The 13,553-nt window shown below is 44.8% G+C and overlaps 1 protein-coding gene across 2 annotated transcripts in view; it reads left to right on the top strand.

The window, feature by feature from the left end:
• The window catches only part of LRRC56 (leucine rich repeat containing 56), a 72,587-nt gene that overhangs the window by 55,826 nt on the left and 3,208 nt on the right, over positions 1–13,553 (top strand). For both annotated transcript variants that reach the window (XM_084857254.1, XM_084857245.1), the window contains 4 exons: positions 5,222–5,286; positions 6,583–6,713; positions 10,727–10,917; positions 12,967–13,333. In XM_084857254.1, the coding sequence (XP_084713380.1) occupies positions 5,222–5,286; positions 6,583–6,713; positions 10,727–10,917; positions 12,967–13,333 (754 nt within the window). The remainder of the gene's footprint in view (positions 1–5,221; positions 5,287–6,582; positions 6,714–10,726; positions 10,918–12,966; positions 13,334–13,553) is intronic.

Genomic DNA, 13,553 nt, shown 5'->3' with positions numbered 1-13,553 from the left:
GGAAGAACAAGACTCTCCAGTAGTGGTGACCTGCAAGGTGTGTGCAGTGTTTGTTTTCTTGCCTGAACCAATGGAAGCAGTGGAGCTGTGGAACCGATTCCACGTACTTGTGGATGAGACTGGAGGACAGCCTGCAGAGGAAGAATCACAGGGGAACCTACATGAGAGTGAGCAAGAGGCTGAAGGTCAGTCAAGCAGAGGCAATGAAACCCAGGCCTACAACAAGAAGAAGAGAAGAGTGGTAGTAGTGGGAGACTCCTTGCTGCGTGGGATCGAGACCCAAGTATGTCGCAAAGACACGTGGACTCGCCAGGTATGTTGTCTCCCGGGAGGACGGATTAGAGACGTGACTGAAAGGTTGCCTGCACTCATAAAGCCCACCGACAGGTAACCCTTTCTTCTCATCCATGTGGGAACAAATGATACCGCCAAGCGGAGCTACGAAGAAATCACGTCAGGCTTTGAAGCTTTGGGAAGGAAACTCAAGAACTTTGGGGCCCAGATAGTTTTCTCATCCATCCTTCCAGTAGTTAGAAGAGGGATAGAAAGGGAACAAAAAATACTCGGGGCAAATGACTGGCTACGAAGGTGGTGCCGACGAGAGAGATTTGGATTCTGGGACCAAAGGCTATACTTCCTGGAAGATGGGCTGTTGGCAAGGGATGGGTTGTACCTCAGAAAGGATGGGAAGAATGTGTTTGGCCACAGCATGAAGAACTTCATCAGGAGGGCTTTAAACTGAATCCTATGAGGGAGGGAGATGTAAAGTTGGGGGTAACAATGGACATAGGCTCATGCACTTCAGTGGAGAAAACAGCTCTAATAGCACCCAATAATAGTCTTCAGACACATTTAGGAAGAAAGCCAGACTATGAAGCACGTGGTCTTCGATGTCTATATACTAATGCTCAGAGTATGGGAAACAAACAGAATGAACTTGATTTCTTAATACAAGAGGGAAATTATGACTTGATAGGTATAACTGAGACTTGGTGGGATGACTCTCATGACTGGAATAAGAATAGACTGGAATACAGCAATTGAAGGATATAACCTGTTCAAAAGGAACAGGAGGAACAGAAAGGGAGGTGAGGTTGCACTGTATGTGAAAAAGACATTTCTCTGCACAGAAATACAGGAGGATGAGCTTGGTAGCCCCATCGAGAGCATCTGGGTTAAAATAAATGGAGCAAAGAATAAAAGGAACCTGGTAGTCGGAGTCTACTACCGGCCACCCAATCAAGGAGAAGACGAGGAGGAAACTTTTGAAAAGCAAATAGCCCATGTTTTAAGGAAGCATGATGTAGTAGTAATGGGGAATTCCATTTCCCCGATATTTGTTGGGAGACAAATTCTGCAAAACATGGCCCCTCCAAGAAATTCCTGATTTGTGTGGTGGATAACTTCCTCCTGGAGAAAGTAGAGGAAGGAAGTAGAGGATCGACTATCCTTGACTTGATCCTAACCAACAGAGATGACTTAATGGATAAAGTAGCAGTTACAGGAACTCTGGGGGAAAGCAACCATGTTGTACTTGAGTTCTTGGTTCTAAGGGAAGCAAAAGCCGAGTGTAGTCAAACGCGTACCCTGGATTTTAGGAAAGCTGATTTTAATAAACTCAGAACAATAATCAGTAATGTCCCATGGCAAGCGACGCTAACGAGAAAAGGAGTCCAAGATGGGTGGGAGCTTTTAAAAAAGGAACTTCTCACGGCACAATTACAAACAATTCCAACAAGAACAAAAGGTGGAAGACAACAGAAGAAGCCTATGTGGCTTCACAAAAAGCTTAGGGATGACCTGAAAACAAACAAGTACATATATAGGAAGTGGAAAGAAGGCCAAGTAACAAAGGAAGAGTACAGGCAGGTAGCACAGAATTGCAGGCATCAGGAAGGCTAAAGCTGAGAACGAGCTGAGGTTAGCAGGGGATGCTAACAACAACAAAAAGTCTTTCTTCAGCTACGTGCATAGTAAAAGGCAGAGGAAAGAAATGGTTGTTCAGCTATTAAATAAGGATGGCAAAATGATAACAGATGTCAAAGAAAAGGCAGAGGTGCTCAATTCCTACTTTGGCTCAGTCTTCTCCCAAAAGAGGGTCTGTGACCCCCCCTGGCAAAGGCGAAGTACAGGCTGAAGGGGCAAGATTGCAGCTTGAAATCAATAGGCATATGGTCAAGGAACACCTCATTACTTTGAATGAGTTCATATCTCCAGGGCAAGATGAACTGCATCCTAGAGTAATAAAGGAACTGGCAGAAGAACTCTCAGAACCACTGTCTATTCTCTTTGAGAAATGATGGAGGACGGGGGAAGTGCCAGATGACTGGAGGAGGGCTAATGTTGTCCCTATCTTCAAAAAGGGTAAAAAGGAGGAACCTGGAAACTACAGACTAGTCAGTCTGACATCAATTCCTGGGAAAATTCTGGAGCACATGATAAAGCAATCCGTCTGCAAGCACCTTGAAAACAATGCAGTGATTTCTCGAAGCCAACATGGATTTGTCAAGAACAAATCCTGCCAGACAAATCTGATCTCATTTTTTGATCAAGTAACCTCCCTTGTGGACCATGGGAATGCTGTAGACATATACCTCGACTTCAGCAAAGCTTTCAACAAAGTGCCCCATGATATCCTGATGAGCAAACTAGCTCCAAGTGGGCTAGATGAAACAACGATCCGGTGGATCCACAGTTGGCTACAGAATCGGACTCAAAGAGTGCTTATCTATGGAACCTTCTCAAACTGGGGAGAGGTAATGAGTGGGGTACCGCAGGGCTCAGTCCTGGGCCCAGTGCTCTTCCACATTTTTATTAATGACTTGGAGGAGGAAGTGCAGGGAATGCTGATCAAATTTGCAGATGACACAAAATTGGGCGGGATAGCTAATACTTTGGAAAACAGAAACAAAATTCAAAGGGATCTGGACAGACTGGAGCGCTGGGCAGAAAACAACAGAATGACATTTAATAGGGATAAATGCCAAGTTCTGCACCTAGGAAAAAGAAACCAATGCACAGTTACAAGATGGGGGATACGTGGCTCAACCACACGACAAGCGAGAAGGATCTTGTGATTGTTGTCGATCACAAGCTGAATATGAGCGAACAATGTGATGTGGCTGCAAAAAAGGCAAATGCTCTTTTGGGCTGCATTAATAGAAGCATAGCTTCCAAATCCCAGGAAGTCCTAGTTCCCCTCTACTCAGCACTGGTTAGGCCTCATCTGGAGTACTGTGTCCAGTTCTGGGCACCACACTTTAAGAAGGATGCAGACAAGCTGGAGAGGGTTCAGAGGAGGGCAACAAAGATGATCAGGGGACTGGAAACAAAGCCCTATGAAGAGAGACTGAAAGAACTGGGCATGTTTAGCCTTGAGAAGAGAAGACTGAGGGGAGATATGATAGCGCTCTTCAAGTACTTGAAAGGTTGTCACAGAGAAGAAGGCCAGGATCTCTTCTCGATCATCCCAGAATGCAGGACACGGAATAATGGGCTCAAGTTACAGGAAGCCACATTCCGGCTGAACTGCAGGAAAAACTTCCTGACTGTTAGAGCCATATGACAATGGAACCAATTACCTAGGGAGGTGGTGGGTTCTCCCACGCTGGAGGCGTTCAAGACAAGGCTGGACAGCCATCTGTCAGGGATGCTCTGACTTGGATTCCTGCATTGAGCAGGGGGGTTGGACTCGATGGCCTTGTAGGCCCCTTCCAACCCTACTATTCTATGATTCTATGAAAAGAAAAGGAGGATGGAGAGGTGAAAATCACCTCCATTTCTCCTCCTGCCTTGCTGGAAACAGCCTGGCAGGGCACTGGATACTTGGAAGCCTCCAAGATCAGAGGCTTCCATCTAGCATGCAGCAATTTGATAAGATTGCACCCTGACGTGGTATATAAATGGTAGCCAATAATAAATAAATAATGGAACACCTTATGCTATTCTTGCCCACTTCCTATTCCCGAACCTCTCTTTAAAAGAATGTGTGAATGCACAGAAATGATGATGGAGCATTCTCTCTCCTTTTTCTAAATATGGAAAGTCAAGGAGTATCTGTATCGTTGCATATAAGCTGTCTGGATGTATTGGTGCAGGAAAGAGGTTTGGGAATGCCATAAACATAGTATATCTTGATTTCAGCAAAGTACTTGACAAGGTTTCCCATGATATACTTGTTGACAAGATGGCAAAATGTGGGTTGGGTGCTACTATGGTTACATAGATAATTAGCTGGGTGAGCAACCTTATGGGCTAGTAGGCCCTGTGGTGTTCAAATTTTTATAAATGACCTGGATGAGGATGTAGAGGGGTTCCTTAGCAGATCTGCAGATGACACAAAGCTAACAGGGATAGTCAACACCATGGAAGACAGTATCAAGATCAAAAAGAACCCTGACAGGCTGGAACACTGGTATGAAACAAACAAGATGAAATTAGACAGAAATAAATGTAAATGTTCAGTACAAAAAAGGCATGAGTAGAAGATGGGGGACACTTGGCTTGGCAGCAGTACATTTGAAAAGGATCTAAGTGGATCATAAACTGAACATGAGCCAGCACTGCGATGTGTCTGCTTAAAAAGTGAATGCAATCTTAAACTGCATTAACAGAAGCATAGTGTCGAGGTCATGAGAAGTAATAGTTCTGCTCTATTAGTTAGGTCACATTTGGAGTACTGTGTTCATTTCTGGGCACCACATTTTAAGAAGGATATTGAAAATTGGTGCGTATGCAGAGAAGAGCGCCCAGAATGGTGAGGGGTCTGGAAACCCAAATCCTATGAGGAACAGTGGAAAGAACTGGTTATCGTTAGCCTGGAGAAATGAAGATTAAGGGGAAACATGATAGCAGTCTTCAAATATCTGAAAAAATGCCATGCAGAAGATGAATCAGAGTTCTCCTCTGTTACTCCAGAGAGTAAGACTAGAACCAGTGGGTGGAAATAGTCAGGGAAGCAGATTTTGGCTAAACATTAGGAGAAATGTCCTAATAGTGAGAGCTGTTTAGCAGTGGAACAGACTGCTTTAGGAGGTGGTGGATTTTCTTTGGCTGGAGATATTTAAGCAGATGCTAAACAGCCATCTGTCAGGGATGCTGCATCTGCATCCTGCATTGAGGAAGGGGTTGGACTGGATGACCTCTAAGGTACCTTCCAACTCTGTTTCTAATATTGTGAAATGGTAAACTGGAACAATACTTTTTCATTTTCTTTTTGCAGGTATCAGCAGAGTTATATGTGGGAACCCCATCAAAGCTCTTCATGCACGGAGACAAAAATTAGGTGTACGTTTTCTTTCATCTGTATTCTTTCATTTCTGTGTTGTGTGTTGTGTGTTTGGTCTGGTGGAGCAGTTAAGCAAGCCAGTATGACATGACTTCTAAAGAGAGAAAAGCTAAGAGTTCAATAGAACTTTATAGAGTTCTACTGTTTGTAGAAAACCATTATCAGAATAAACAAATTTTGGAAGAATACGTTTGAACAGTCTGCTTCCAGAGTTGCAGGGGTTGTGCAGAGCCTTCTGTTTCTTGGTGGGATGCTAGAGTGCGAGAACACTGGGAACTAGCAGAGATCTATATATATTTGAATCTCAGTGAAGAATAGAACTTTGGGAGGGGGTACATGGGCAGACGCTACCTCCGTTTTCAGTGGCTCCCATTGTTTCCTAGGAGACTAATTACATGGCTCCAATCTGGAACAATTGCGGGGAGAAAACATTTCCCTCTCACACCAGAGTTTGAGGTCACTGAGAGCAGGTAGTATATTTCTCACATCCCCAAAATAATGCTCCTGAATGCATCCATTTTACTTTCTTCTATTGAGTGAATGGCTGCCACCCACTTTTATGGAGCATTGTGCTTAGGGACATTGCTGTAGGAAAGGGGTATATTCCATCCACTACCTTGGCAGTGTGACATGAGGAGTGCAATGTGTCTCTGTGCTCGGAACACGCAGAAGTGCAGTGCACACACAGGGATCTGTCATACATAACCTACTCTGGTTCTTGTACATACATCCTTTCATACACACCCTGCCTGTCATAATGATGGGCATTTTGCTAATTTATCATAATAAAATCTACTTTGTGTCTTGGTCATGATGGACTCCAGGTGGACCCTTCCCACCTGTAGAGAGGTCTCCCTCTCACTCTCTGTGACACACACACACACGCACGCGCACATGCGTGCACAAAGCCCATGGGAAAGCTAACGGATGTTCTGAGGGGAGGAACACATAGGGACACCCTGCCTCTCCTACGTTCCTTGCGTAATGACTGATAAAGGCAAGCAACAGGCGGGATTTGGCATGGAAATTGCCTGGCCCTTCTTCTCCTTCATCTTGCAGTAGTCTGCCAGCCCATCTCCCCCCACACAAACACCAAACTCTGTGGCACAGCAGCAGTGGTCTGGTGATGCAGTATTCAATGGCCATGATAGGAGGAATTCTCCTAAATAAGACAATAGTTGTGAGAGAAATTAACTTGCAAAAATCACACACCACAGTCCCTAGCCCTTAAAACTTATAAAGTTTTCTGGGAATAGCAGCAGAGATGTTCTGAAATAATTCCACTGATGTTGTAGTCTGCAGTAATGAACCTGTTCCAGCCACCATGTCATCCGTCAGAACATACCTATGACTTTGAAGACACTGATTATGCAAATGGAGAAGACATCTTTGCTGAGCTGAAAGTCTTGAAAGAGCATCATTACCAGTAAGAATTCAGATTTAGTCTCTAAATCCGGAGTGTTTTGAGTTTGTCAAGTGAGCTTCCCTAGATAAAATAATGAATGGTTTTAACCTCCCTATATGGAACTAACACTCAATAATAAATTGGCTTGCATGAGATGTCATTCTATAAAATCCCTAAGGGAAGAAAAATAATTTGGAGTATCACCACTAGCCTCTTGGCCAGCCCAAACCTGTGTTGCTCCAATTGTGATAGGAGAAAGGGGTCATTTCCATACAGTGTCTCCTGGTCCATTCAAAACATGCACAAATCTGAGGGGTTGAGGGCTATAGAAACTTCTCCCCACCAAGCTGCCTTCATTCTTTAAGGACCCTGCTGTAGATTATCATAGGACAAACATGGGGCTGTCTCAATATGTCAGCGGCACAACACATGAAGCAGGGCACACCCTTGATTTTGTTTTTGCTCCAACTTGTGAGATGGGTAGTCTGAAGATTGGGGGGCTCCAAGTAACCCCACTGTCATGGTCAGACCATTTCCTGGTGAGATTTGAACTTAAGGCGCTACTCTCCTCCCGCGGGGGTGGGGGACCTATTCAGATGGTCCGTCCCAGGAGACTGATGGAATCCAATGGATTTCTGAATGCTCTTGGAGATTTTCCAGTGGAGAGAGCTGATGATCCAGCCAAGGCCCTAGCCTCACTGTGGAACAGTGAGATGCGGAGGGTAATTGACTTGATTGCACCTGAGTGCCCTCTCCGGCACTGTGGAGCCCATTCTGTTCCCTGGTATACTGGGGAGCTGTGGTCAATGAAACAGGCTGGACATCAGCTAGAGCGCAAATGGCGCAAGACTCGAAGTGAAGACGACCGAGCAAGCTCTAGAGTGCATAATTGTGTCTACTGCATGGCAGTGTGGGCAGCAAAGAAGATTTATTTTGCTGCCTCCATTGCGTCCTCAAGTAGCTGTCCAGCGGAGCTCTTCTGGGCAGTTGTTAACATCTTCCCCAGTAAATGGGGCCCTGGCCCCGTTGAGGACCCACTGTAAGCTTTTTGCATCATACTTTGAGGACAAAATCGCTTGTCTCCGCAGCAAACTTGATGCTGCTGTTAGTGCAGTACCAGTCAAGGTGTCTGATACCACCTTCTGCCCAATTTTGTGGGATCAGTTCCAGTTGTTACGGCATGATGATGTGGAGAAGATGCTTGCAATAATGCGACCGACCACGTGCCCTCTTGATCCCTGCCCCTCCTGGCTAATAAAAGCTAGCCAAGGGGGTATGACTGGGTGGGTCCAGGGAGTGATAAATGTTTCCCTACAGGAAGAAGTGGTCCCTGCTGTCCTTAAGGAGGCAGTAGTGCGGCCACTCCTGAAGAAGCCCACTCTGGACCCAACAGTATTAGACAATTACCGTCCAGCCGCAAATACCCCTTTTCTAGGGAAGGTACTTGAGAGGGCCATGGCGGACCAACTGCAGGCACTCTTGGAGGATACTGATTATCTAGACCCATTTCAATCTGGGTTTTGTCCTGGTTACAGGACTGAATCAGCCTTGGTCACCCAGATGGATGACCTTTATCGAGAGAGGGACAGGGGGAGTGCAACCCTGCTAATTCTGCTCCATGTCTCATTGGCTTTTGATACCATCGACCATGGTATCCTCCTGGATCGACTCTGTGGGATGGGTATTGGAGGTACTGTGTTACAGTGGTTCCGGGCCTACCTACGGGGCCGATTAGAGAGTAACATTGGGTGAATATTCCTCGGCCCCTTGGCAATTGAGCTACGGGATCCTGCAGGGTACCATCTTGCCCCCAATATTGTTTAACATCTATATGAAGCTGCTGGGAGCAGTCATTAGGGGATCTGGAGCTAGATGCCATCAGTATGCTGATGACACACAGCTCTATCTCCCTGTGACATCTGAATCAGGAGAGGCTGCGCAAGTCCTGAATCAGTGCCTAGACTCAGTGATGGGCTGGATGAGGGCCAATAAACTGAAGCTGAATTCTGGCAAGACAGAAGCCCTGTGGGTGAGTGGTTCCCGTATCCGGGAGATAGGCTCATTGCCTGTTCTGGATGGGGTTGCACTCCCCTTGAAAGATCAGGTCCATATTCTGGGGGTACTCCTAGATCCATCATTTTTGCTGGAGGCCCAAGTGGCTGCTGCGGCTCTGAGTGCCTTTTACCAGCTTCACCTGGTTCACCAGCTGTGGCCTCACCTGGACAGGGATAGCTTGACCACAGTGGTACAGGCATTAGTAAACTCAGGACAGGATTACTGCAATGTGCTCTATGTGGGGCTGCCCTTAAGGCTGGTCTGGAACCTGGAGCTAGTGCAGAATGCAGCAGTTCAGCTGTTGTCAGGAGCGTCCCCTTTTCAGCATGTAACTCCTCTGCTGAGGGAACTGCACTGGCTGCCTATTCGCTACTGGGCCAGTTTTAAGCTATTAGTACTAGTGTACAAAGCCCTAAACAACTTGGGACCAGGATACCTGAGAGAGCGCCTCCTCCTTTACCAACTTGCCCCGTCACTGAAGTCATCAGAGGGCATGTTCCTGGTGGTTCCACATGGACCTATGGCCCGGTTGGAGTCCACCAGGAAAAGAGCCTTCAGTGTGGTGGCCCCCTTCCTGTGGAATTCCCTACCTTTAGCAGTCAGGCAGGCACCAACATTTTGTTCCTTCCAGCACCTCCTGAAGACGTTATTTCAAGAGGCCTTCCTCGCATGACCAGCCGTGGTTTGTTAAATTACACTTTATTGGGGTTTGTCTTCTTAAAAATGTTTTAACTCTTTTAACCTGCTGTTTTATTATTTTACTGTGTTGTTCACCACTCCGAAATCTTCTGATGTGGAGCGGTATATAAATATTGTAAGTGAATAAACAAATAGATATGAGTAAAATGACAGTTCAGTTTTCTGCCTGTTCCCACTGACATAAAATAAGCATTTTGGCCATCTTGTGGTAGTGCTGAGGAATTGCCACTCATGTGTAAATTCAGATGTAATCTGATACCAGAATTGATTTTTCACCTCTAAGCCAAGACACTCTTCCTGTGGATGGGATAGTCGATTGCTTATCTTCACAGACAGATTGAAAGAAAGAAAAAGGTTCTAGGAACAAAGATTCCCAGGAGCGCAGACTGCTCACATTACTGCCCTCAGTCATTCTCAGTGCTGACAGTGGCGAATTGTGGTGCCAGTACAAAAGCCACCATCTGCATATCTGGAAGGAATATGTGGGTGAGATTTCTCCTGAATTGCATATTTCTGTTTATTCCAGGGGATTTGTCCTTAGTTCCCCACATTAACATTAATGTGTAATAAGGGAAATTCCTATGTATACAGTCCCTGTATCATACGCACATCATATCTGTGTAACAGGGTCCCACACAGGTCCCAATGGGGTCCCCCACACATTGGGGTCCCCAACCCCAATGTGTGGGGAACCCCACACATACAATATCTATTTATTGTATGAATATATTTACAAAAAGTCTTAGTTTCTTTTCCACTGCTGCTTCCAAAGCAGTTTACAAAACTGTCAAATAATTTTTTAAAAAATTACAGACTAAAAATTAGTATCAAAGCTAAAACAATGAAAACACAAAATAGGGCTAACTTCCCAAAGCAGAAAAAAACTTAATTGTCTTTACCTGCTTCTGTAATGCCATGAGAGAGAAAACCAAATGAGCAGTTCACAGAAAGGAGTTCCAGAGCTCTCAGAAGAGTTGTTGGTGGCAGCTCTCTATTTGTGGCATTTCTTCCCAAGAGGGACTTGCAAAAGCCTAAACCTCAACATCATCTAAATGTGCTATAAGATTTAGATTTACCTCGGGACTTTGCCTTTAACCAGGGTTAATGCTCGTATCAGGAGGTTTTAGCATGGGATTTTTATTCTTGCCTAGATATGGTCATTATGTATCTTGACCTAAAGATATTGATTACAATGCATTATGTTTTGGTTTTTAAATATGTTGTAACATGTGCTAGGGTTGAGGCAGGATGAAAATCTAAATAGATAAAACCTCTGGCAGGCACCTTCAAGCCCTTCAAAGGGAGAATTCCCCACAGATACTAAAAATCAGACACAGTGATGAGGAGGCGGAAAACTACAGCCTGAGTGACAGCTGTGATGAAGACATGAAAGAAACCATTCAGGAGGACATCCTGGAAATCACATCACCAGGTTCTTCCTGTCAGTCCCATCTTCCTCAGTTACCTTCAGGTACAGAGCTAATAGGACTTGTCCAGGTTATGAATGCATGTGTGTGTTGCAAATGTTTACATAACAGTTACACAAGCCCACCTTCAGAATTGAAAATGCAGTATCTCCTGGGGGCGGGGGTCCTTTTCCTACTCAGCTTCATCATCATGAGTAGCTGTGCACTTAGTATTTGAAAGGGAAAGAGTGCGGCTTTCAATAAACCAGATCAAATAAAACAATTGACAAATCGGGGTGGGGATTTGCTTTGAGCGGAGGGTGTAGCCTTGCTAGTGTTCCTCGCTTGTCTTTTTTTTAAAGGCCCCATTAGCATTCCTGTGCTGAAGTGGTATAGTGGGGAGGTGTTTAATCTTTAGAAACATATAAAGTACTTTTTAAAGGGCTACAAATGGTGTGAACATTGGAGGGGAAGTTGTTTTGCTCTTCTCAAGTAATGCATGAAGGGACATCACATGATTAAAAGGACTGCAGGGCCGCCCATCTGGCCCCAGCCCCAGTGACATGAGGTGGTCCTGCCCTCACTCCCCTGAAGTGGGGAAGCCCACGCCCACACCCACGGACCTCTATGTACAAAGGCTTCCCTGTGTCATTGAACACTGCACTGCCACCATGAACCAGACTAATGTTTGGATGCCAGAGGTGTGGCCATGCAGGCCCTTGAACTGCACAATGTCCCTATTATATGCTTACCTCAGGTTTTGTTGTTCTAGAGTTCCTGTGAATGATTTTTGTTTTTTGCTTTGGCAAGTCGCCATTTCCTACGTCAGAAAGTATGTGCCTGGAGTTATACTACGTTGTCAGCTATTTTCTCCTGAGGTATACTACACATAGAAATACTACTAGCTAATAACAACAACAATAAAAATGAGTGACTTGAGTAATTATTTTGCCGAACTTCCTATTCAAGATACCTGTACTCAGAAGAAATAATAATGCTAACTTGCATCAAAATAATTGTTTGGCATTGAAATTATAATAATTTATTATTTCGGGGGTGGGGTGGGGGTCTATAAAGGTAAGGAATAAAGGGAGACACAAACCAGGCTGTAATGGCAAAGTGACAAGAGACCAGGAGTCACAGAGCATAACAGGGAGCTGCATGGAAAAAATTCCCTGCTTGCTTAAATTGGTGGAAGCCCTACTCAAGGTTCCCTTTGGTTTTCCAAGATTTCCACAGTGATTGCTTGTCTACTGCCAAACTTTCCACAACAATTATTGGGGTTTGTAATGAATGAACAAAACCCAAGATTTACAGACTGAATCTGTAATTTGGTTGCAGAACAGACAGTTTTTTCCAACTTTGTAACTTGAATAGTAAGAGAGAATGACTCATGATTAAATTGTAAACATCACTGAAATTAGTGGGCTTACTTCTGAGTAAACAAGTTTAGGATTGTGCTGTTGATTCTTCAGGGGTTTGGAACTCCTTGTACCTGTCTATTCGCTACTAAGTTTAAGGTTTTGGTACTAGTGTACAAAGCCCTAAACAACTTGGGACTAGGATACCTGAGAGAGCACCTTCTCCCTTACCAACCTGCCCAGTCATTGAGGTCATCAGAAGGCATGCTCCTGGTGATTCCACATGGACATATGGCCCAACTGGAGTCCACGCGGAGAACAGCCTTTAGTGTGGTGGCCCCCTTTCTTTGGAACACCCTGCTCCTGGAAGTCAGGCAGGCGCCAACACTGTGTTGCTTTCAGGGCTTCCTGAAAAAGAGCAAGCATTCCTTAACTGACCAACCATGGTTTTTATTGGCATTCTGTTTTTTAAAAGAATAATTTTAGTAGTGGCATTTTTATCTTTTTACTATTTTACCTTTTATGTTCACTGCCCTGAAATCTACTTTAGCTATGGAGCAGTATACAAATGTTGTAAATAAATAGATGGGAGTTCAGACCATTATTCTCACTGTAGTAGAAATAAGAGTTCCTAATCCAAAACCCACCAAAATTCATGGAAGCATCTTGACTACAGTGGCTGTTGGTTCACTTTCTCACATTGGGAGAGGTGCTCTGCTTCTCAGTTGATGTGCCTTTCCCCTTTCATTTCAGATTCATCACACAGCCAGGAAAAGGCATTGCCCACCATTATAAAGCACTCTCTTGTACCCTCTCCTCCGAAATCTCCCTCGCCTGCATCCATACAGGGTGTCACCGCTGGATTTGTCAGAGCCAGACGCCTGAAAGTACCCGGTTCAAAAAGGGCAGTTCAGCTGAAGCCACAGTCTCCATCAACCGTGAACAGAGATGCTATGCAGCATGTGGTTGAGAAGACTGCCGTTCTGAGTCTCCACAGAAAATCTGATTCCTCATCTAATGCATCATTCTTAGGACAAAGGCATAGGACTTGTAGTACTGACAGCAAGCAGACCAGGAGACCCATTTCAGGATCAGCAGCACTTGGACCAACAAACAACAGGTTTGGCTACTTAGGCAGCAGTTTTGCCAGGATTGCTAAACCAAATAGAAAAAAACTGCATGGGATAAAGGCTGGTTCATAGTTATAATCCAGGACTGAGTTAGGCATGCTTTAAGCCCACTGGCGTCGGCTTACGCATACCTACCTTTTGTGTGGCCAAAATCTGTTGATACTATCCTTAGTAGTTGGCTTTTGATTTTGGGTGATGTTGCCCTTCTGA

This window comes from Heloderma suspectum, chromosome 1, assembly GCF_057233095.1.
Source record: "Heloderma suspectum isolate Gila_16-S chromosome 1, 16-S_ref, whole genome shotgun sequence".
NCBI lineage: Eukaryota > Metazoa > Chordata > Lepidosauria > Squamata > Helodermatidae > Heloderma > Heloderma suspectum.
The sequence above is the reverse complement of the archived record's forward strand: the minus strand, read 5'-3'. Positions and strand labels throughout refer to the sequence as shown.